The 26,581-nt window shown below is 35.8% G+C and overlaps 1 protein-coding gene and 1 long non-coding RNA gene across 2 annotated transcripts in view; one reads left to right on the forward strand and one right to left on the reverse strand.

Moving 5' to 3' along the window:
• Positions 1 to 556: 556 nt before the first annotated feature.
• On the forward strand, positions 557 to 14,193 carry LOC149129283 (uncharacterized). The gene is made up of 3 exons (XR_016240118.1): positions 557 to 622; positions 2,534 to 2,630; positions 14,054 to 14,193. It is a non-coding gene; the product is annotated as an uncharacterized LOC149129283 (long non-coding RNA).
• A 2,428-nt stretch (positions 14,194 to 16,621) lies between these two features.
• LOC106877038 (tyrosine-protein kinase Btk) overlaps positions 16,622 to 26,581 on the reverse strand; it is a 117,206-nt gene continuing 107,246 nt past the window's right edge. Inside the window, exons 16-17 of the mRNA XM_089346624.1 lie at positions 23,192 to 23,765; positions 16,622 to 17,286 (exon numbers count right to left, since the gene is read on the reverse strand). Coding sequence (XP_089202750.1) covers positions 23,685 to 23,765 — 81 coding nt within the window. The 3' untranslated portion in view covers positions 16,622 to 17,286; positions 23,192 to 23,684. The remainder of the gene's footprint in view (positions 17,287 to 23,191; positions 23,766 to 26,581) is intronic.

Below are 26,581 nucleotides of genomic sequence, written 5' to 3' on the forward strand. Positions count from 1 at the left end.
CAATACCTAGGTTTCAGACTTTTCAAATACGTTCCACAACGTAAATCTGATTAGTCTTCATCAGTTGCATGTTTTTGCTTTTCACTCTGGTTTTTTGTTCTATGTGCGCCATAAATATCGCCATCCATTTAGAGAAAAATTTGTAGTTTAGAATCAGTAGTTTTTTGACTGCTATTTCTAAATATATATATATATATATATATATATATATATATCATCGTAAATATACAGGGATTAGCATTGAGTTGCTTCTCCAACATACTGAAAATTTAGAAATAGCAGTCAAAAAACTACTGATTCTAAACTACAAATTTTTCTCTAAATGGATGGCGATATTTATGGCGCACATAGAACAAAAAACCAGAGTGAAAAGCAAAAACAAACCTGCCTTTAGTTAATTGGATACGAACGTTTCGCGGTTAAGATATTAATCTATTCCGTCTCATCAGCCCAATATTCTGATAAATCTGAAAGTGTCTCTAAAAAATTCACGGTAATTTCTGGCCATGCGACGCCGTAATCCCTTCACACGGGACTTTTTTTCATACGGGACTATTTTGTGACGCACATGGAATGGATTTCTTTTGAGATGGGATGCCTGAACTCGCTAGCCGATGAATTCGTAAGTGCCTTTTCTTCTCGTTGATTTTTGGCGTCGCATGGCCAGAAATTACCGTGAATTTTTTAGAGACACTTTCAGATTTATCAGAATATTGGGCTGATGAGACGGAATAGATTAATATCTTAACCGCGAAACGTTCGTATCCAATTAACTAAAGGCAGGTTTGTTTTTGCTTTTCACTCTGGTTTTTTGTTCTATGTGCGCCATAAATATCGCCATCCATTTAGAGAAAAATTTGTAGTTTAGAATCAGTAGTTTTTTGACTGCTATTTCTAAATTTTCAGTATGTTGGAGAAGCAACTCAATGCTAATCCCTGTATATTTACGATGATAAATGATTTTACCGATAAAGGTTTTTTTCATACTGAACTACTTGGCAAAATTGTTAATTATTAATTCTATTACTAATTGACGATTCCCTGCCCTTATTCTTGTATATATATATATATATATATATATATATGTATGTATATATACATATGTGTATATATAGATCATCATCATCATCATCATCATCGTTTAACGCCCGCTTTCCATGCTAGCATGGGTTGGACGACTTGACTGAGGACTGGTGAAACCAGATGGCAACACCAGGCTCCAATCTAAATTTGGCAGAGTTTCTACAGCTGGATGCCCTTCCTAACGCCAACCACTGAGAGAGTGTAGTAGGTGCTTTTACGTGTCACCTGCACGAAGGCCTGTCAGGCGATACTGGCAACGGCCACGCTCGAAATGGTGTCTTTTATGTGCCACCCGCACAAGCCAGTCCAGGGGCACTGTCAACGATCTCGCTCGAAAATCCTACGGGAGCCAGTCAGGCAGTACTGGCAACATGTATATATATGTATATATATATGTATATATATATATATATGCATATATACATACGTATATATACATACATCTATACGTATATATTTATGCATATGTGGGCACAGGACGTCACGAAACGTGTACAATAAAAAAATACGAAGCACGTGTACATGAACTATTCTTTCGAACAATGAAAGGCACAAATGGAAAACAAAACAAACAACCGCCCTTCATCAGTTGTTGGCTGTTTCTCCTCTCTCGCATTTCACGCATTTAACAACTAGATACGCTTTCGATAAAACAATTGCTCCCACAAAGTAAATTAAATAAACAGGATAGTGAAAACAAACAGGAGGGGCTGCTAGGCCTAAATGAGGCTGTGGTAGTTAACGCATAAATCAAGATTGGACAGGAGACAAACAAGAACACATCTTTCCCACATGACCATCGGCCATCTTTCTTTTTTCTCTTAACTTGTGTTTCTTTTGTTCTCTCTATTGTAGCTGGAACATTGTTCAAAAGAATAGTTCATTTTCCATGTATTTGTGCTTAGATTTTTTTTGTTGCTGTACAATTTTCGTGACATCCTGTGCCCAAATATGCATAGATATATACCTATAGATGAAAGTATGTACATACATGTATGTACATATGCATATACATACATATATATATATATATATATATATATATATATATATATATATATATATATAACACAATAATAATAAATGCGCCCTTTTAAAGCCTAGCCAGGCTCATGGGCCCGGTTTCATGGTTTCAATGGCGTATGTATTCCCCAGCTGGAATACATGTGAGTGAGGGGATATCTGAGTATGGTTATGCACATGGACTCATATATATGTATTGGAGTGTCTATAGCTATTTGTACTGTTTGTAGGCTTTTTATGTGCCTTATATTTTTATATTTCCTATATGTTATATTTTCATTTTTCATTTATTTTTATTATTATTTTTTTCTTGCTGTACCCTTATTTTTATTTTATTTTTGCTTTTGTTTTTGTTCTTGTTTCTATTTCACCTTTGTTTTCACCTCTTACTCTATATTTGTATGAAATTCTTTGTGAATCTCTGAAGAGGCCTAGCAAATCGTGCATGTACCCCCCATTTCAACATTTCATCCGGCAGGAACTATTCAGATAGAATGGGGCATGCCAACTAGACCGAAACAGCTGTAAGATTAAACTTTTGTTCATTCTCTAATTCCTTATGTACTTTGTACTTTTATCTGTAAACCCGGTTGTCAAAATAACATGGTTTGTCATAAACACCTGTACTTTGTGTTGTTTTTTTTTTTTGTCACTTTAGCTATTAATTAAATTAATGAATTCAACGGGATACACTGTCTGCAAATCGTTGGGTTCAGCATATTATGCTACATTATATATATATATATATATATATATATATATATATATATATATATATATATATATATATATATATACATTGTATATATATATACATATATATATACATTGTATATATATATATACATATATATATATACATTGTATATATATATACATATATTTATATACATTGTATATATATATATATATATATATATATATATATATATATATATATATATATTCGTTTATATATATATAAAGGGCATTACTACAGAATAATGCCACATACTAGACTTCCCAAATAAACACATTTTAGTACCGAATGCGAGGGAAACAAACTTTGAAAGAAACCAACATTTTAAAAACATAATAAACTCAAAAAATGTTGGTTTCTTTCAAAGGTTGTTTTCCTCGCATTCGGTACTAAAATGTGTTTATTTGGGAAGTCTAGTGTGTGGCATTATTCTGTAGTAATGCCCTTTATATATATATATATATATATATATATATATATATATATATATATATAAACGAATAAGTATATTCTTGGGAATAGAAATTTCCCTTAAGAATTTTTTTGCACACTGACTTCCTGATAAAATTCTTGTAAAAGATTTTATCCTTTTTTGATTTTATTAACCAAATATATATATATATATATATATACATTATATATATATATATATATATATATATATATATATATATATATATATACCTTATATATATACATAATATATATATATTTAATATTATTTACATTATTTACATTTGACGGATATTTGTCCTCATCTTGTTTGTTGTTAACACAACGTTTCGGCTGATATACCCTCCAGCCTTCGTCAGGTGTCTTGGGGAAAATTCGAACCTGGGTTCTCATTCCTAACGATGTTACTATTATTATATTATTATTATTATTATTACTATTATTAATCAGGTCGCTGCCGTGAACCGAACTCGGAATCTTGGGGTTAGTAGCCCGCGCTCTTAACCACTACGCCATATGCCTGTGGGCAATTATGGAGTGAATTTTTTTTTTAGGGCTTATAAATCTATTATTTTTCTATCCTTCCTCAATACCGGTTCCCATATGCTATTCATATCTGCACTCGGTCTGCTTAGGAGGTTGTTGTGTCCTAGCATATGTGCTGCTTCTTTTAGTTTTCGTATTTTCCAGTGTTGTTCCCTGTCCATTATTTTAACTTCATCCCACAGGGGGAGGTGGTCTCCATTTTGCCATACATGATCAGCTATACCCGATTTATCAATATCTCCTCGTGTCACAGCTTTGCGATGTTCTTCTACCCTTATTTTGAGGGGGCGATATGTTTCGCCTTTGTATAACCTACCACAGCTGCATGGGATGGAGTACACGCAGTTTTTGGTCATATTCTCTTCTGTTGGTGGTTTTACCCGAAGGAGATATTTGCGAAGTGTTATATTGCTCTTGAATACTGCCCTGATGTCATATGGGCCGCATATCTTTTGTATCTTTTCGGAGAGGCTTTTCACATAGGGTAGACAGACTGTAGACAGTTTATTGGTTTCATCCACTCTTTTCTTCATAATTGGAGTAGATAGTATGTTCTTGGGGTAGTTGTTTCTTAATAGATTGTTACTGAGCTTGATCATTTCTTCGTGGTGGGTATCACGATCGCTACTTATATTCTTTGCTCGGTGTTTTAGGCACTGAGCAATTCCTCTCTTTACACTGTATGGATGGTGGGAATTGAAGTTAAGGTATCATCCAGTGAAGGTTGGCTTGCGATATACGGATGTCCTGAATCCATACTCGGTGCTTGTTATTAATACGTCCAGGAATGCCAGCTGATTGTTCTGTTCCTTTTCCATGGTGAACTCTATGGATGGATTTATTGAGTTCACATGATCTAACAGCATTTGGACATCTTGCTGGTGGGGCCAGAGAATAAGGGTGTCATCAACGTATCGCAGCCATAGGGTTGGTTTTAGTGGTGTTGATCCTAAAGCCAAATTCTCGAAGTATTCCATGTATATATTGGCTATTATCGGTGATAATGGCGAACCCATAGCTAAACCATCTTTTTGTCGATATATATCAGTGTCCATACTGAAGTAGGTAGTTTCTACACAGAAAGTCAACATTTCCATCAAGTTTGTTATTGGTATACTAGTGCGTTCTTTTAGATGGGTGTCTGTCACTAGTTTTTCTTGAATCACCGATAGTGCTTCACCAGTTGGGACTTTGGTGAATAGACTTATCACATCTAGGCTCACCATCTGGTTGGATTCAATAGGGGTATCCTTGATCAATTCTGTGAAGTGGGTGGAATTCTTCACGTGTGATGTTGACTTTCCTGCTAATGGACTGATTATATCCACCAAGAAGCGGCTCAGTGGATGACATGCTGAACCTCTACAGCTCACTATAGGTCTTAGTGGAATACCTTCCTTGTGAATCTTAGGGAGACCGTACATGTGTGGTAGTTTACTGTAGTGTTGAGTCAGTTGTCTGTACTTCATTGGTGTGAAGTGATCCTTGTTCTTGATCAAGATCTGTGACAACTTCCTCTCTGTTTTCAGAGTTAGGTCTTTCTTTACTCTACTGTAGCTACCATCACTTATAAGACTTGCCAATTTTTCGGAGTAGTTAGACTTGTTCATCACCACTGTAGCATTTCCCTTGTCCGCTGGGAGTATTATGATAGAATTGTCTCTTTGTAGCCTTTTGATAGCGAACTTTTCTTCCTTAGTGATGTTTGGTTTGGGAAGTTTCGCTTTTTCCAGTACCTGTCTCACCTTCCACCTTAGTTCATCTCCCTGAGCTTTCGGTATCTTTACGGCTATCTCTTCAATAGGGGCTATTATGTCCAAGTATGGAATGCGCTTGATGGTTGTTGCAAAGTTGAGACCTTTGTTTAGTACGGCTTCTTCGGAGTCTTCCAGACGTCGGCTACTTACATTAATCACTGCTTTCACAGGTGGGTGATGAACTTCAGTCTTCATTCTCTGACCTTTGAGTTTCATAAACTTCTTAATCTGGCATGTCTTCACCGTTTCAAATTCTTTCATGTACGATTTTCCTAGATCTTGTTGGATTCTCTTTCTGTCGTCATCTCTAATTATTTTTCTAAGTAATGAAGATAGCCTTTCTTTGATTTCGTTACTTAGTTGATGTTTTTTCCAACGGTTGTAATGGATCCTCTCACGGACGAGGGCATGTCCTGCCCTTTCCGCTACTCTTCTAGCTTTATATGAATCCACTGGTGTCATTATATTTAAGCCAGGTGGTATTAGCTTTGAGTCTCTACATCTACACAGGAAAGTTAGATGGTTTGAAAGACGAGCTAGTTTTTGATGGAGTTTCTCTATATGTCTCCAATGAAGTCTATGTCGGCTCCGTACCGATTAGATAATACGTTCTATATTTAAGAGATGAGGAATTATTTACATTATTTACATTTGACGGATATTTGTCCTCATCTTGTTTGTTGTTAACACAACGTTTCGGCTGATATACCCTCCAGCCTTCGTCAGGTGTCTTGAATCGAACTCGGAATCTTGGGGTTAGTAGCCCGCGCTCTTAACCACTACGCCATATACCCATGGGCAATTATGGAGTGAATTTTTTAGGGCTTATAAATCTATTATTTTTCTATCCTTCCTCAATACCGGTTCCCATATGCTATTCATATCTGCACTCGGTCTGCTTAGGAGGTTGTGTCCTAGCACATGTGCTGCTTCTTTTAGTTTTCGTATTTTCCAGTGTTGTTCCCTGTCTATTATTTTAACTTCATCCCACAGGGGAAGGTGGTCTCCATTTTGCCATACATGATCAACTATACCCGATTTATCAATATCTCCTCGTGTCACAACTTTGCGATGTTCTTCTACCCTTATTTTGAGGGGGCGACATGTTTCGCCTTTGTATAACCTACCACAGCTGCATGGGATGGAGTACACGCAGTTTTTGGTCATATTCTCTTCTCTTGAATACTGCCCTGATGTCATATGGGCACCATCCATACAGTGTAAAGAGAGTGCCTAAAACATCGAGCAAAGAATATAAGTAGCGATCGTGATACCCTCCACGAAGAAATGATCAAGCTCAGTAACAATCTATTAAGAAACAACTACCCCCAAAATATACTTTCCACTCCAATTATGAAGAAGAGAGAGGATGAGGCCAATAAACTGTCCACAGTCTGTTTATCCTATGTGAAAGGCCTCTCCGAAAAGATACAAAAGATATGCAGCCCGTATGACATCATGACAGTATTCAAGAGCAATACAACACTTCGCAAATATCTCCTTCGGGTAAAACCACCAACAGAAGAGAATATGACCAAAAACTGCGTGTACTCCATCCCATGCAGCTGTGGTAGGTTATACAAAGGCGAAACATGTCGCCCCCTCAAAATAAGGGTAGAAGAACATCGCAAAGCTGTGACACGAGGAGATGTTGATAAATCGGGTATAGCTGATCATGTATGGCAAAATGGAGACCACCTCCCCCTGTGGGATGAAGTTAAAATAATAGACAGGGAACAACACTGGAAAATACGAAAACTAAAAGAAGCAGCACATATGCTAGGACACAACAACCTCCTAAGCAGACCGAGTGCAGATATGAATAGCATATGGGAACCGGTATTGAGGAAGGATAGAAAAATAATAGATTTATAAGCCCTAAAAAAAATAATTCACTCCATAATTGCCCACGGGCATATGGCATAGTGGTTAAGAGTGTGGGCTACTAACCCCAAGATTCCGAGTTCGATTCACGGCAGCGACCTGATTAATAATAGTAATAATAATAATAATAATAATAATAGTAATATAATAATAGTAACATCGTTAGGAATGAGAACCCAGGTTCGAATTTTCCCCAAGACACCTGACGAAGGCTGGAAGGTATATCAGCCGAAACGTTGTGTTAACAACAAACAAGATGAGGACAAATATCCGTCAAATGTAAATAATGTAAATAATGTAAATAATTCCTCATCTCTTAAATATAGAACTGTATTATATATTTTATATATATATATATACACATTATATATAAATATATACATTATATATATATATACATTTTATATATATACATACATTGTATAAATATATATATACACTGTATATATATATACAATGTGTGTATATATATATATATGTATATATATATATACATTGTATATATATACAATGTGTATATATATACATTATATATATATCTCCACTCACCATTGTCCATAAGCACCCACTAACTATTCCTGCTACTAATTCCTTCCACTACGTCACACACACACACACACACACAAACACACATACACACTAACAGATAAACCACCAAACCATGCACACACACACACACACACACATACATACGCACACGCATGTTCTGTTATCACACACACACTCGCAGACTCTCGCGCACGCACAGATATTCACCTCCCTTTTTCACTCTCCTGTCTTAGAAAGAACTTTTCCCCCACCACCTCCTCTTCCGGTCCTTTCACAATGTAACCTCGTGGGCATCGGTGCCATTTTCCTCTTCCTCCGTTTTTCCATTCTCCGAACTTTCTGTCTTTCCGACGAAGGGCTCCGCCCGAAACGTCATACTCTCTCTCCTTCCTTTCCCGACCGTCCAATAACACTATCCGTATCACGTCCTCACTTTGTTGTTTTTTTTGTTATTGTTTTTTGTGTTTTTTTGAACCTATATATATATATATATATATATATATATATATATATATATATATATATATATATTTATATGTACATTAGGCCTCAGCCAGTCCACTTATGCGTACTTTCCTTCCTTCATTGGACACTAAACTCCACTTGCGAAGACCTGTTGAGGCAAGTGAAATCGAAATCGAGTTAAATTCGACGACTGGCACCCGTGCCAACGTCGTCTCCTTCATTTATTAATCTTACGTATAACATCAGTTATGTTAGAGGAATATGATAATGTAATGGAATAGGGGTTCAAATCTTTCTATACACGAGAAGGTGCCTTGCTAAAGTAGTAAAAAACAATTTTGATAGTCTACTTTCAATATTGAGGGTGAAGGGTGGATGAAACCAGATTACATCCTATTGTCTAACATTCTTGAAAACCCTGGGAGAGGTCCTGGATTAGGATTTTGGGTGATGAGTCTGGGCAGAGGCCAGGTCTTGTGATCAGGGTTGTTAGTATCCTATGTAGAAAATACAGGAATATTTCAAATGGGTATATACATGGGCACAGGCATAGCTTACCCCCACTCCTCAGTCTGGCAGGCTGTATCACACCACAAAAAAAGCACCCAATACATGTTGTAGAGTAATTAGCATTAGGAAGAGTATACAGCCAGAGAAAATATGCCAAAGAAGACATAGGCACAATACAACTCTCAGACTTATTGGATCTTATCACAGCATCCAACACATACCAGTTAGAACATGGCTGTTAAATAATATATGTGTGTGTGTGTGTATATATATATATATATATATATATATATATATATGTGTGTGTGTGTGTTTGTGTGTGTGTGTGTGTGTGTGGGTGTATGTGTATGCACACCCACATTATGTGGTAATGTTTCAAGTAGAAAAGCAGTCAATCAACTGAGTAAAGATAATCTTATAATAAAAACCACAAATCTTGTAAATACAGCTACCCAGGGTTTCAGTTGCTTTTTGAGCAGATAACATTTAAACAAGAGATGCTGGTAAAGAAGAATACAAGAAAAAAACAAGGGAGATAACCGACACTATAATAATTCAATGTGAAGCAGATGTAAACAAGATATTAATGGTTTATGAAGTGTCCAGTGGCCTACTTTTAAATTCTGACAAGATGTATTTCTTGAAATGCAGACATATAGAAAAAAAATCTTGGTCCTCGAATTTATGTATCCATTGGAGGTTTACAAGTCTTTTAAGAGATACAAGAAAAGGTAACTTTTAGCATGTCTTTGTTCTCCTAATGTTAAGTCATATATCAATAAGCAATGAAGGACTCAAGCCTGCCCTAGATGCCCATATAGAGACAAATCTAAATGTCTTCTAGGACAGTAGTGTGATATATCTTTCATTGCTTATAAAGCACAGGTTTCAGTGAACTATGACAATGGCCATACAAATATCAAATGTTATATTTGGAGCCATGGAAGGAAAATTTAAATCTAGGTATAACAACCATCTATCAAATTTTAGGTACCATGATAAGAGACATTCAACAACCCTTTCAGCTTTAATCTGGAAACTTAAAGACGAAGTGACCAGTTTCAACATCAAATGGAAAATCCTCTCCAAGTCTAAGCCCTGTATTAACAGGTCCAAAAAAAAAATGTTCAGTATGTACTCTTGAAAAACTGTATCTCTTTAAAAACTTGAGAACTTCCAACAAATACATAAATTTGAGGAACAAGATTTTTTCTGTATGTCTGCATTTCAAAAAACACATCTTGTTGGAATTTAAAAGTAGGCCATTGGACACTTAGTAAACCATTAACATCTTGCTTATGCCTGCTTTACATCAAATTATTGTAACATTGGTTATCTCCCTTGTATTTTTCTTTAACGTTATCAGCTCAAAATACAACTGACAAATTGTTTTGTTTTCACTTTGATAAATAGTGGAATAAATTATTATTTCCACCAGGATACCCTGGGTAGCTGTATTTCCAAGATTTATGGTTTTATAAGATTACTAGCAGAAGTGCCCGGCGTTGCTCGGGGCTTAATTGTTTTAAAGTACTGTTGATGATTCTACTCGATTATGATTATTGAGGGAAAGATTGCTATAAGTTGAAAACCAACCAATCAATTTGCAACTGGACAGAAAGCCTTGCCTAGAGCATTGCAGCACTCTGAGAAGTGGGTAACAATAGAATGTGAGGTGGCCCTGAAAAAGCTGTTTTATTGTTCTCACAATTGTAACAATGTCTTAGCAATGCAGATGACTTAAGACAGGCACGTACTGTATCAGCTCTATTCCCTTTGGGAATAACTGGCAGTATTTGCCTGAAGTCTCCTGAAAGAAGAAGTGTTATGCCTCCCATGGGAACTGTAGAGTCTTTGATGTCTCTCAGAGATCTATGTAGCGCCTTAAGAGCACCTCTGTAGGCCACTGTACATTCATCCCAAACGATAAGCTTGCATCGTCTGAACACTTCTGCCTGATCTGAGCTGTTACTGATGTTGCAAATTGGTGTGTCCGTCTTCGCTAAGTCAAGCGGAAGGTTGAAAGTGGAGTGAGCTGTCCTGCCGCCTGGCAACAAAGTAGCCGCAATTGCAGATGATGCCACAGCTAAGGCAATGCCTTGTGTTCGCCTAATCTCAGCCAATATTAATTTTGTGACAAAAGTTTTGCCAGTTCCTGCAGGAGTGTCGAGGAAGAAAATCCCCCCAGCTTTGTCCCGGACAGAATTAATAACGGAGTTGTAAGCGAACTTCTGTTCTGGAAGGAGCTTTGGCTCATTGTTCGCTATGTACTGGGCAAGTTCGTCAACATTATAACATGTCTCACGCAGCAAATCGGAAGACAGTGTGTTTGGGCGTTCCCGGTTTGTTGAAGGTAGTCCATACACTGGCAACGCACTCCCACCCATATTGAGAACAGTATCTTCGATTTCAAGCAGCGCTCTGTTGTAAATGAGGTCACTGTACTCGACGTCGTTTGATGGATTTAGCAAGTGAACCTGATGCAGAAAATCTTCAGACATGTAATTTTTGTAGGTCAGCCATAAAGAGGCGGGATCGCCCAAGTCGCACCATAGGAGTAGAATAGCGAAAAGCGATCTTAGTCTTTTAGGGGATTTTAACAAAACGCCCTCCGCCCATTGTGAATCGTCCTCCAAAAGTCCGCGCCTGAAGCAGGCTTCGCGGAAAGTGTCACATAATTCACTGTCAACAGTTCTTATGTCTTGAAAGCTTTGTGGAGAAGGTGAAGGTGAAAACACTCATGCTGGTGGGGAGGCACAGTGTACACTCTTCCTAGACAACTGTTAAACTTGACACCGAGATGTCCTTGAACATCCTGACCTGACTTCCTACGCACCCAAGTGTTCTTTGACAACACATAGTAGGACGGAACCTGAGGGTATAAAAGCGTTTTGGCAAATGTGTCAATTTGGCAAAGCCTAAAAAAAACAGTCAAACTTGTTTCTTTTCGATTGGCTGCCAATTGAGCAGCAGTCTGTTCAGTAAAATAAGTCCGCTGGCCGTTTTCCAAATGAACCGCGAGTTGTATGATGGCGGGGTTCCTTTGGTGAAGCGGAAACCCGAATATCCGCCAAAAAGCTTCACCACTGCTGATATATCAACCTGCCAAGTACTGCGACACCTCGTCCATGCTATTGTCCTTTTGAAGGCCGAACATGGCAGCGTCCGAACCCTTGTTAACATAAGTACTGAATGACAGAACTCCACATTTATATGAGCATTGAAAATTGTCATCAGTAATGGACAGTATGGGACCACCCATCTATTATCAACTTGATGACCCCGTAAGGTTATAGTGAATCCCCCATTCTCAGGCCGCCTTCGTCTGTACAGTGGATATCCATCACCAGCGGTCTGGGTCTCGTCCACGAAACTCTTTGGGTATCGTTTAGTGCACACATGGTCTTTGTGGCATGAGGAGAATTTTTGAAAACCGGGACCGCACGGACCATGCACCATGTGTGCCTTGACAATGTCGTACAGCTGTCGGTCAACAGTGGGGTTTGGGATTTCTGCTTTGATGATTTCATCTATAAGTGTAGGGTCTATTTTGGTGACCAACCAAACCAAAATGTGTGCGTGGCAACCCTCTCTTCTGCCACTCAACAGTATACATGTGACACTTAACAGGGCCAAACACCTGCCCTTTTTTGATGAAATCAATTAGCCTAGTCAGCTTCTGCTTGAAAATCCTGGCAATAAGATCATGCCGATGGCAGTACTGCTGGTGTGGGAGAAGTTCCCGTGTTACCTCAACCCACTTGAGGTTACATGTAAACGTGATGAATAAATCAGGGCGTCCATAGTGCCGAACGAAAGTCATAGTGTCTTGTGTTCGCTCGTGCATGTATCGTGGCCCCCCTGTATATGTTGAGGGGAGAATGCACATTTTGCCGATGTTTCTTGGGTCAGCATCATTATTGATGCCATCACGCAAATGGATGTAGGAATCAGATCGCAGCTTCTTGTAAGTGACAGGTATTTGCATGTATCTGTGTATTTGTATGTAAGTGTATAGGTGGCATTTCATGTGCGGAATAAAAGGTGAAAGTTGTTATAGAAAGAGGAAATGACATTGTGTTACAGGAGAAAATATTTATTTGACTCTCTTTTTCTTTCGTTTCTCTGTTAGGGTTTAGTTCCCGCCAATTAGAATGAGGTCATTGGTAACCATAGGTACATATATATGTGTGTATTTACGTATGATTGGCAGTGTGTCTGTTTATTTGACTCTCACTCCCCTTCGTTTCTTTGTCTTTTTTCTTGGATCATTCGTAAACGTTCATAAGAGAAAGTAGCAATTGAAACGATGTGTAAGAGGAATAGAAATAGTTAATTTTAGAGGGGCAAAGTAATTCTGTATGTAGTTTTAGTATCGAAATGTGATTGTTTCACTTTTGATAGTTTTCTTTTTCTCCTTCCTTTCTTTTTGTATTTGTTGTTGGATTTTTTGTAAAGCTTCATAAGAGAAAGTAGGAGTTGAATGGATTTGTATTAGAAAGAAGAAATTAGATTTTATTAGGGAGAAAATGTTTACCTCCGTGGTTTTACGGATTTTATTCATTATTAGGAAATTTTTGGAGTGAAAAAATGACGCAGTGACCTAACTTATCGTATTTAGAATATTAATTGCGATTGTTTAATCAAAGAAATTTTGAATTGTGTAAATGTATTAATTTTAAACATACACACACACAGAGTAGATTTGCCTTTTATAGTATAGATATATATATATATATACATATATATATATTTGATATTATTTTAAAAATTACATGGTAGCACAAATGCAATGATATACACTAATCTCTTTTATCTTATCCCTGGCTGGAGTGAAGTATTCATGACCAGATTACAGTATATGTGCATGTGCAACCTTTCATTTGAATTTCTACTTGGCAAACATTGCATGTTTGAATATCTCTACAACTTCATTTGTATATATATATATATATATATATATATATATATATATATATATATATATGATACATATATCATCATTTTAATATATTTTAATGTCAACTTTTCCGTACTTGCATAGGTCAGATGAAACAACACTCAGAGAGGATTTCTACAAGTGAATGCCATTCCTGATGCCAACTCTAACCTATTTCCAAGCAAAGTAATAATCCCCCAGTCTATTAAACAATGCACATGTTTTCATCTGCATGGACAAAGAGAATTTTGTTCGCACAGTGAGGCTTCACAATTGTGAAGACAAATGGTAATATGAACTATTTGTGTGGTATAAGCCATTAAAAAATTTTCATTGCTCTTTTTCTTACATTAATAATGTGAGTTTTCTTCCTAAATCTTTAATACTAATAATATTTTGTTTTAAGTCTGTTTTAGCCACTGACAACACTATGTTAGAACCTTTTTTTGGTAGTAGGATTTGCTCTTATTATTACAACTTATGTTTCATTGTCTTTTTTTCAATTAATATTCTTCATTTATTCATCATTATTTTGTAATATTAAATGCATGTTGTTAATAACTGCTTTACAATATTTCCTCTTATAGTAAGGCAGCAAGCTGGCAGAATTGTTACTGCACTAAGCAAAATGCTTAATGGCATTTCATTCATCCTTATATTCTGAGTTCAACTTTGTCTTTCATTCTTTCAGGGTTAATAAAACGAGAACTAGTTGAACACTGGGATCGATGTAATTGACTTATCTCTCCCCAAAATTGCTGGCTTTCTGCCAGAGCTTGAAATCAGTATTTCATTATACAGCTGTCTGCTTTAAATTCTATATTTTCAACTGTTGCATGCTTTGCCAGCATTCTACTAAGAATTAATATATCATTGCTTTAACAATGGTAAATATACTTTTAGTATTTTACTTTTCAACGTGAGAAATTCTAAGATTACCTTGTTATTAACCCTTTCGTTACTATATTTCTGATCAAAATACACCCCTCATGAGTTTCAATTAAATTCTAAAATAATCATGAATTTAGACTAGTCTCATTAAACACCTGTAACTTTTTATTTATCAACATATTAATGTGATATTTGGAATATAATTAAAGAAAGGGTTCTTAATCAATTCTATTGCATAATTTTTGTCTCAAAGTTCTCCTTACGTACTGGGGGGAGGGGTATTGCTAGTGTCTCTTACATGTAAATACTGGTTCAGCTTCACGAATCGTACTCGTTCATAATACAGGAAATATATTCATCACCAAAAGGTTCCTGATCACTCCAGTAATTTGTTATTCTGGATAACTATCTAATACCCATAATAATATTTATGGCAAAAAATGCCTGTATTTCATCTACAGTTGCAGGAAACCACAAGCTATCTTTTTTTTCCAGTTTGTTTACATTCTGCGTAACGGTTTGTTTCCGCAGTAATCATTTCAAACAAGCATGAAAAAGAAGTCTAAAGGTTTCGCTTCCTGAGAAAGACTATGGGTAGACCCTGTTTCCTCAGAAAAATTGTTAATAAAAATATTTTAAAAATCTTTTTCTGGTGTAAAATCATCCTCGCTGTCGCCATCGCTGCTTTCAGAATCGCTATTTTCAGAATTGCTGCGTTCAGTTTTGGATACAGAAATATCCGATTCATTATCGTTCACCATGTGCTTTTGTAGCTCATTCATTCTTTTCTTCGATATCTCCATATCTTCTGTTGAAAAACCTTCAAATTCGGAATCACTGCTTGATAGCATGAAACTCCTCTCCATCTTCAAAGTTTAAAAAAATTAATGCCGCAAAAAATGTGGAAAAAAATCTTCCAAAATTCACTGAGTTCAAATATCACGCCAAACAATGTCGGAGACAATAACTCAACTGTTTGCAAAGTGAAATCAGGTGTTTTAACGAATGTACTAACGAGATTTGGGTTCAAATATACATTTAAATAACAATGGGTACGTTCGGCCGGCTACGGCTGGCTTAGTAACGAAAGGGTTAAATATCTACCTACTGGCTGGCTTCACTTCACTTTCATTCTGTATGTAACAATATTTGATTATATAACTGCATGTTATATATAAACAAACAATGCACTTCTTTCATCTAGTTTGCATCAAAAGAGTGACAATAATGCGAATTAGATAGGCTTAATTTTCCACTACGCATAAACATAGATAAGATAATGGTATTTATGATGATATTGTGTTTAGTAACAGACACCAACTGTATTAAAAATGCATCAAAGTGTGTGTGTGTGTGTATATATATATATTAAAATTTATTGGCAATATTTATTAGCAGTTAAGTTTTCATTGCATTATAAATGCATGTTCTTTTAACATATACCTGTATTTTACATTTTCCACTGTTGATGTTCAAGTTTCCTTCATGTTGCATGTTTTGTAAGCATTCTTCACACATATATATGCCATAGTATACTTATGTATATACACAATAGGAATATACAATACATACGATATCAAATCAATGTAAAATACATTATCTTAAACATAGCATGCTTGCACTAGTATATTTTAATATAATCTTGGGAATAACTTTATAGTGCACTTTCCAAAGTTTGTCTCCAGATATTGGCTAGCAAAGTTTATTATATAATAAGACTTCTTCTGTTAGTGGATATACGAGTGAAAATCTGCAAATATCCATAGAGTATAAACAAACAAATTTTAATATGAGAAGATGGATTGAACAGGCTTTATTACAAATCATTACAATTGTTTCAATGTATCATCATTAGCTGTCAGTTGCTGAATGTTATATGCAATATTACATTAATATGATTCATCAATATCTGTATACATGTGCATCCCCAGGTAACCAAAGTCAAAGCACTGCTGTATAATCTTTAGTTTCTCCACATTTTATACCCACAGCAAATACTATTTCCAGTATTCCTCTGACAAAGAAGAACAAGGAAATACACAGATACAAATGAGAAAATAACAACAAAAACAAATTAAGAGAAATAAAAAATAAAGAATAAAGAAACAGCATATTCGATCTTTAACCACAGACTTGTTTGGAATTTTAAGAAAAAAATGGACATTTAAACATAAGAATAACTTTTTTTAATGACTTGAAAAGCAGCAGGGTAAAGACAGTGGTAATGTTACTATATATCTAAAATTAAGTCCATAAGGTAACAGTTTTCGGTATCCAGCTGAGTTAAAGAAGTGAACTGATTTTCTTTGAAATGAACTGGTAACAGACATAAGAAATGGGTAATTGTTTAAGATTATCCTGTTGTGACATTCATATTTTTGTTCTTTTTTATTTTCTTGTGTGGTAAGAAATATGCTTTCCACCGCATGGTTCCAGGTTCAGCCCCACTGTGTGGCACCTTGGGCAAGTGTCATCTCCTGTAGCTTTGGGATGATCAAAGCCTTGTAAGTGGATTTGATAAACAAAAACGGAAAGAAGCCCATCATATGTGTGTCTGTTCCCCACCGCCTGACAACAGTTGTATGCTCCCTGTAACTTATGTGTTCAGCAAAAGAGACTAGTAGAATAAGTACTGGGGTTGATTCATTTAACTAAAATTCTTCAAGGAAGTGCCAAAGCATGGCCACAGTCTCATGATGGAAACAAATATATGTTATATGTATACACACACACACACATATATATACACACACATATATGCATGTATATACACATACAAACGCACCTGCATCATGCATTTTGTTCATGTTTCAGTATGCACATATAATTATTTATGGGATTACATAGACTTTTGATGTCCAAGTTGGTCCATAGAGTTGTATGTACAATGCATATAAATTTGTGTAGTTTAGGGAATCCAATAAGTTCATGGGAGTATATCCAAAAACTTACCCAGATTCGAGGGGTGGCAAAGTGTTTGATATTAGAGTATATATATATATATATATATATATATATATGTATATATATATATATATGTATATATATATATATATATGTATATATATATATATATATGTATATATATATATATATGTATATGTATATATATATGTATATGTATATATATATGTATATGTATATATATATATATATATGTATATATATATATATATGTATATATATATATATATGTATATATATATATATATGTATATATATATATATATGTATATATATATATATATATATATATATATATGTATCATGCCAAAACTAACTTCACTTGTGCTAGTGCTACATAAAAAGCACACTCTGCGGAGCGGTTTGTGTTAGATAGGGCATCCAGCTGTAAAATCCCTTCCAAAACAGACACAGTAGCCTAGGGTAGTTTTTCTACCTGGTCAGCTCCTGTCAACCATCCTACCCATGCATGCATGGAAGATGGACATTAAACGAAGATGATGATGATGATGATGATGATGATATATATATATATATATATATATATATACACACACACACACACATGTCCTCCTCATCATCATTTTAATGTCAACTTTTACATACTTGCATAGGTCAGATGAGACAATCAGACAGGTTTTCTACAGGTGGACGTCCATTCCTGATGCCAAAGAGGCTTTTGTTCACATAGTGGGGCTTCACATATGTGAAGACAAAGGGTAATATGAACTCAGTTTGCTGAGATACACACACATACATATATATAAGCTTATTGCCATTTCTATCTACAGATTTTATATACAAAGTAGTAAGTCAACAAACAAGGTTTCTTACTGTGATTAGTTAATAATCTTCCACATATCTCCACACACACACAAAAACACACCCACATACTCTCCCCCACTGGACAATGGTGCCAACCTTTTGAAAAACAACTTTCTTCCAAACAATGTCACCTGGTTTTGCCATTTTCAAAAAGGCCCAGAATAAACATGTCATTGAAAGAACTGACCTGCTGTAAACACAATTTTCTTCTTTCTTCTCTCACCTTTCCTTCTCTTTCCCATTGACACTCCTTTCAGATATACAGGCACACACACACACAAGCACGCACACACACAAAAACACTCACACACACTCTCTCTCACTTTTCCCTCCATTCCTCACCCTCTTTTACTATCCTATATATCTCTCTCCACCCCTACATATTCAATAATACTATAAAAAGAGACACCCTCTGAAAGTGAAATCATATTTGAAAACCCTACAAGAATAGGTGCAAGCGCTAATATTTATAAAACATGTGACATATTAATAAAAATCTATAAATGTACAACCATCCAGATATCTGAGTACCTTATTTTTTCTAATATATAATTCCTGTACATCACCTCCAAACCTTCCAATATATATATATATATATATATATATATATACACATACATATATATATACATACATATCTGTATACATATATATATACATACATATCTGTATACATATATATAGACGATCAGAAAATGGAGGAAAAACACCAAATATCTTTGGTGCTAAAATTGGAAAAGGAAATGTTCAAAGTTCACTAAATCCATTGTGAGGTAGTTGAAGAATAGAGGTTGGTTGACTCTGAAGTCTCGTAGTTAGTTATCCCTAATTAAGGATATCCAGTGTGGTTAATAGGAGCTATGTGTCCCTAACTTATAGGTTGTGGACAGTTCGTATATTTACAGAGGAAGCCTTAAATAAGGGTAAATTTTATATCTAGCAGGAGTACGATTTAATGTGTAAAAGGAAAGTATTGGAATAATATTTAGGTTTGACGAGTGAAATGAAAAGAAAAAGATAGAAGAGGGGTAATTTAGTGTGTAAAAAGAGTTGGTAGTTCTCGACTGAAAAGAATTATAGGAAAAAGGTAGGCTAGCGTAGAAAGTAGATTAAGTATATTAATTATTTATTGATAATGTGGGTTGGGGTAGGCTAGCATAGGATATAACTATTTTTATTTATTTATAATGTGGGTTGGATATGCGTAAGCTAGTTAGGTTCGGGAAGGTTAAGGAGAGGTAATACACTGATAAGTAGGTCTGCTAATAACATTTAAGCTAGGAGATAGTGGTGTATACAGAAATGAGCAGGTTTAACGAAAATTAAAGAATACAAATTGGCCTTTATGTGAATAAAAATGTTATTTTCATACCTTTTTTGAGTAGAGGTGATTTGGTCATTAAAATTAGTAGTTTTTGTGTTATACAAAACTCACAGCAGTTATTGTTAATGGCATAAGACAAAGTTTTTGCTAGGATATGCCATTCTAAACTATAGTTGAATTTTTGTCTTTTAATTCCCAGATGTAGCTACTAAGTCCTGTAGAGTTTGCTTTATTTCTATTTCTAAAGGTAGATTGGTGGGTATTGTATCTAAGTATCATTTCATTATTTGTGGCTCCTATATAAGATTTTGTATGATTATTTCTGTCCCTGCAACCACATAAATTATTCAGTTTATCTGTGCTTGTGTTATGTTGAATGGGGCTTTTATTTATCAGGTCATAGTCCGTGTTGTTTGAGGACGAGTTATTAGGGACAAGATTTTTTCCATTTGCCTGTTGGCAGTTGTGGTTTATGTTGGTATTTTTCCTAGTCTTGTAGAAGGTGTCTAGCTTATTGTTGTTGATTGAGGCTATAACGGTAGCTAGGTTATTAGTTAGGCTATGGCCTACTCTAATTTTATTCTTAAAGATTCCTGAGTATTTGTTATTTAAGTTCAAGTGCTTATCAATAAGTCTCATTATGGAGTGAACTATGTTAGATTTACTACTGAGTTGCTTAAGGAAAGCATTCTTTGGGGGAATGCGTATATCCTTAAGAGATGCGTTTATATTAAATAGCTCCATATGTGGTAACTATTTTTTAAAGAAAGTTATATGGAAACCTGGTAGAAGTATATATAAATGGATGTGTATTTTTCCCTTACCCTTTTACTTGTTTCAGTCATTTGACTACGGCCATGCTGGAGCACCGCCATTAGTCAAGCAAATCAACCCCAGGACTTATCCTTTGTAAGCCTAGTACTTATTCTATCAGTCTCTTTTGCCAAACCGCTAAGTCATAGGGACATAAACACACCAGCATCGGTTGTCAAGCAATGTTTGTGGTGGTGGGGGGAACACAGACACACAAACACATACATATATATATAGATATATACGATGGGTTTCTTTCAGTTTCCGTCTACCAAATCCACTCACAAGGCTTTGGTTGGCTTGAGGCTATAGTAAAAGACACTTGCCCAAGGTGCCACGCAGTGGGACGGAACCCGGAACCATGTGGTTGGTAAGCAAGCTACTTACCACGCAGCCACTCCCGCACCTTGTTTACCATTAACACGGAAAAAATAGATAAACAGTTACCAGGGCAGCAACAAATCACACAAGTAAAAAGGAAGTAACAACCTGTTTGTAAAGGTAGAAACTGCGGGTTGATGTGAAATATTTTGTATCATATATATAAATAAATAAATGGAGTTAAACGCAGGTGTTATTCAAATTCTTTTACTTTCGACATATGTTTTGAAGACAACATTTGGTATTATTCCAAAAAGAATAGTATGACAAATTCCTATATTAACTGTATAAGATGGCTCACTTTTTTCTTCGACAATAAGGGCATTCAACAGCCCACTAATGATCTAACTTCTGAATTTTAAAAAATTATTTAAATATAAAAACAATCCTCCACCTAACCCAAGATTGAAGCAGTTTGAAGATGATGTCTGGTCTATCGTGAGGAATGTAAAATTTCACCATTCATCCCCTAAGGAATAAACATCTGAGGTATCTTCAAAATATCACCAAGGAAATTCATAGCATGGATAGTATACTGAAAATATTAACATTAATTTAGCTAATACTAACCATTCCCCTAGTAATATTAACAACAAGGTTATTGTCTCTGCAGTCCATTCCAACAGAATTAAGTTTATGTCTAGTAATTCTAAGACTAAAAACTCTATATACCAGTGTAAAATTACTTCCGGTACCAATGTCTTTTTTTATATAGGTAGTTCTTCTTCAGTTATCTAAAAGAATTTCTAATCATTACTTTACATTTAGGGATAGTAATAAATGCAACAGTACAAGGCTTAGTAAATTAATTTGGTATCTAAAAGATCATAGTAAACAATTTAATTTAGATTGGTTGATTCTCTACATTGCATTCCCATACGATAAAGGCAAAGAATTCTGCCAAATCTGTAATAGTGAGTTCTTTTATATTCTATTTTCTAAGAATCCCCTTGTAAACACGTTTAAAGAACATGCTTATCATATAAGTGATTTCTACCATTCTATATAATTTGAACATTGATTTTCTTCTTACACTTCACTTCCATTAGATATATCTATTTACAAGTCTTTAAGCTTTTATTTTAATTCACATATCACTCTATATTTCTCCTTTATTAGTTTTCTGCTTATTCCTTTCTTTTACCCCTTCTCTTTCTATAGGCTACCTTTGACGTTATATCTACTAATGTATTTTTTAAAAAGAACTTAAAAGTGTTCTGTTCATCATTATACACATTCATTACATTCTGTTAAAATGTCTTATTGATGGGTTTGGTTTCTTTCTTTCCCTGATGAGATTTACACCATTTTATTCGATTTGGAATAATACCAATGTTGTCTTGGAATATGAAGAAATAAACAAAGAGAGAATAAAAAAAAAAAAACTTGTGGATTTAGCGATCAATCATGGTGACTGGTTGGGAAAAAATAGTTTGGCAGAAGATCTAGGAAGAAGGAGAGATAATAAAGTACTGCAGAACCTAAAACAAAGGTGTGGATTAGGGGTTAGTGACTTTGACGTGTGGATGTGTGTTTGTGGATATACATATATCTATACCAGGTGGTGCTATTAAGTTAGCCATGGTCTGGGCCAATACTGGCCGAAACCTATCAAAGTATCAATGTATATATATGCATACATACATATATCTATCTATCTATATATATATTCCTGTATTCTTTTATTTGTTTCAGTCATTTGACTGTGACCATGATGGGGCACTGCCTTTAGTTGAACAAATCGACCCTAGGACTTATTCTTTGTAAACCTAGTACTTATTCTATTGGTTTCTTTTGCTGAACCGCTAAGTTATGGGGACGTAAACACACTAACATCAGTTGTCAAGCGATGGTAGGGGGACAAACACAGACACAAAGATATATATATATATATATATATATATATATATATATATATATATATATATACGATGGGCTTCTTTCAGTTTCCGTCTATCAAATCCACCCACAAGGCTTTGGTTGGCCCGAGGCTATAATAGAAGACACTTGCCCAAGGTGCCACACAGTGGGACTGAACCCAGAACCATGTGGTTGGTTAGCAAGCTACTTACCACACAACGACTCCTATGCCTATATATATATATAGATAGATAGTTGTATTTTGATCATTTTAAACTTTCTTTCCATCATTTCAGTGTCATTTCCTTTCATCTTATTCACTCTTTTGTCTATTAAGCAGTAAAGAAAACAAAAAATTTTACAATAATATATTTTTACCCCAGTCAAAAAATTTATATTTTTAAAATTTTTGTTTGTTTAAATGTTGCTTTTACTGTTTTTTAATTTTTCTTTCAAAATGTGCATTGCATTAAAAGTTTTGTATTATGATTTCTGCCACAATATTGTCACAATTTGACAGAAATGAAGAGAAAATGAAAGAAAGAAAAAAACAGGCAAAAACAGTAGAAAACAAAACCAACATCACCGGCAAGAGATATTTTGTGTTGTTTGTGAAGAAGAGAAGTATGTTTTATAATTCATATTTCTGGTGGCAGCCACATTTTTTAAAAAATTCATTTAATTTTGGGTGATGAATAGTTCCAATAAATTACTTAAGTTTTCTCGTAGAGTAGAAAATGAATATCGTTCATCTGGGTTCTGCAAGAATAGAATGAGTAAAACATTTACTGTAGGATTTTGCAATGGACAATATAGCATTATGAAGAGAGTCACTACCAGTGTTCTTATATCTGAATCACTACCAGTGTTCTTATATCTGAATCACTACCAGAACTAGAGAAGAAATTTCAGGTGTGGAAGCAGGGTCTAGAATCAAAGGGCCTTAGAGTTAACCTAGCAAAAATCAAAGTCTTAGTAAGTAGGAAAGCAGACAAATCACAAATCCCTTTAGGTAGATGGCCCTGCTCAATCTGTAGGAAAGACATAGGTAGAACCTCCATAAGATGTATCTGGTGCAAGCGATGGTCACATAAGAGGTGCAGCAATATCAAAGGAAGATTAACTGGGGAAGGAAGATGCAGAGGTACCAAAAACACTAAAATTGTACAGAAAATAGACTCCATTGATTGCCAGTGGGGTAAGCTAGTTAGTTGACAGCTTGTTATTTAGGTGACCAAGTCAGTAGTGGAGGTGGATGCTCTGAGAGCATAGCTGCGAGAATAAGAATAGGCTGGGCAAAGTTCAGAGAGCTTCTACCTCTGTTGGCAACAAAGGGCCTCTCCATCAGAGTGAAAGCAAACTGTATGATGCTTGTGTGCAAACAGCTATGCAACACAACAGTGAAACATGGGCTGTGATTGCTAAGGACATCCGTAGGCATGAAAGAAATGAAGCTAGTATGTTTTGCTGGATGTGCAACGTCAGTGTGCATGTATGACAGAGTGTGGCTGTCTTGAGAGAAAAGTTGGGCACAAGTGGCATCAGATGTTGAGTGCTAATATGGTCATGTGATACATGTGAACAAGGACAGATGTGTAAAGGAGTGCCGATCTTTAACTGTGAGGGAACCTGTGGTAGAGGTAGACCCAGGAAGACATGGGACAAGGTGGTGGAGCATGATATTCGAATGCTGGGCCTCACGGAGGCAATGACAAATGACCAAGATCCTTGGCGATATGCTGTGCTTGAGAAGACCTATCAAGCCAAGTGAAATCATAGTCATGGCAGATATTGGTGTCATGCAACTAGCACCCATGCCGTGACATGTAAAAGTACCCATTACACTCTCAGAGTGGTTGGTGTTAGGAAAGGTATCCAGTTGTAGAAACCATGCCAAATCAGACTGGAGTCTGGTGCAGCCCTTCAGCTTACTATCCCTGGTCAAACTGTCCAACCCATGTCAGCATGGACAATGGACGTTTGATGATGATGATGATAATGATAAAAATATTTTTTAGATGTGGCTATGTGGTTTAAGAAGTTAGTTTTGCAACTACTTAGTTCTGGGTTTGATTACACTATATAACATCTTGGTTGAGTGTCTTCTACAATGGCCTAAGTTGACCATACCTCATGAGTGAAGCTTGGCAGGTGGAAACTGTATGGAAATCCATTACATGTATAAAAGTAGATATGATACATCTAATGGGCACAGGCATGGCTACATGGTTAAGAATTTTGCTTCCTAAATACATGGATTTGGATCCAGTCCTACTGCATAGTACCTTCAGCAAGTGTCATCTACTATAGCCCTCAGCTGACCAAAATCTTGTGAGTGGATTTGGTAGATGGAAACTAAAAGAAGCCCATTTTATATGAATATGTATGTATATACGTATACAAGTGAGTGTAAATGTTTGTGTCTTATCTTGACAACATATTTGTTGAAAAGGAATGTCACTCATCTCAAATATTTTCCAAAAACGTGTGTGGCCATGGAGAAATATTACCATGCTTGAGAACAAGTAAAGGTTGGCAACAAGGAGAGCATCTGGCTGCCTCAATCAACTCTCTCCAACCCACAGAAAAGTGAACATTATAAATCTATGATGATGATATGTGTATTGACAAGACATCAATTACTGAATCAAACAAAAACTACCTTGTGGTATTTTGGTAGTGAGTTACATCTCTTAACCTCAAGGTGGACCTAATCAATCAATAAACAGATATCTAAAAAATTAAGTATTAGTTTCACTAAAATCCTGGAAAATGTTGGTGTCTCAACATGCCTGCAGTCTAAAGATTGAAACCAGCAAAAGACTAAGCATAGGGCCACATTTGCAGAGAAGGGCTGTAATCTGAAGAAACAATTCCAGACATGGCCATTAATTATTTCATCAACTGTGACAGAATGAAAATGTTACATTGACTCAACAAGATTTGAATTTGAAATATTAAGAGGAAAGTAAATACTGTACAGAATTTTTAGTCTGGTATGATCCACATTTTCTGCCACACTAATAATTGATAGCTAACTTTGGCTGACACAAGGTCAGGCATTATCATCATCATCATCATCATCATCATTTAACGTCCGCTTTCCATGCTAGCATGGGTTGGACGATTTGACTGCGGACTGGTGAAACCAGATGGCTACACCAGGCTCCAATCTGATTTGGCAGAGTTTCTACAGCTGGATGCCCTTCCTAACGCCAACCACTCAGAGAGTGTAGTGGGTGCTTTTACGTGTCACCCGCACGAAGGCCAGTCAGGCGGTACTGGTAACGGCCACACTCAAAATGGTGTATTTTATGTGCCACCTGCACAAGAGCCAGTCCAGGGGCACTGGCAATGATCTCGCTCGAATGATTTTCTAACGTGCTGCCAGCACGAGTGTTAGAAGGCAACGCCGGTAACGATAACGCTCTAATGGTGCTATTTACGGGCCACTAGCACGAAAGCCAGACAGCTGCTCTGGCAATGAACATGCTCGACAGTGCTGTTAGTGCTCCACTGGTGCGGTGACCAGTCATCGAGTATGGTTCAATTTCGATTTCACTTGCCTCAACAAG

The sequence above is a fragment of the Octopus bimaculoides genome, unplaced genomic scaffold (assembly GCF_046866305.1).
Source record: "Octopus bimaculoides isolate indiv1 unplaced genomic scaffold, ASM4686630v1 contig81, whole genome shotgun sequence".
NCBI classification, from domain to species: Eukaryota; Metazoa; Mollusca; class Cephalopoda; order Octopoda; family Octopodidae; genus Octopus; species Octopus bimaculoides.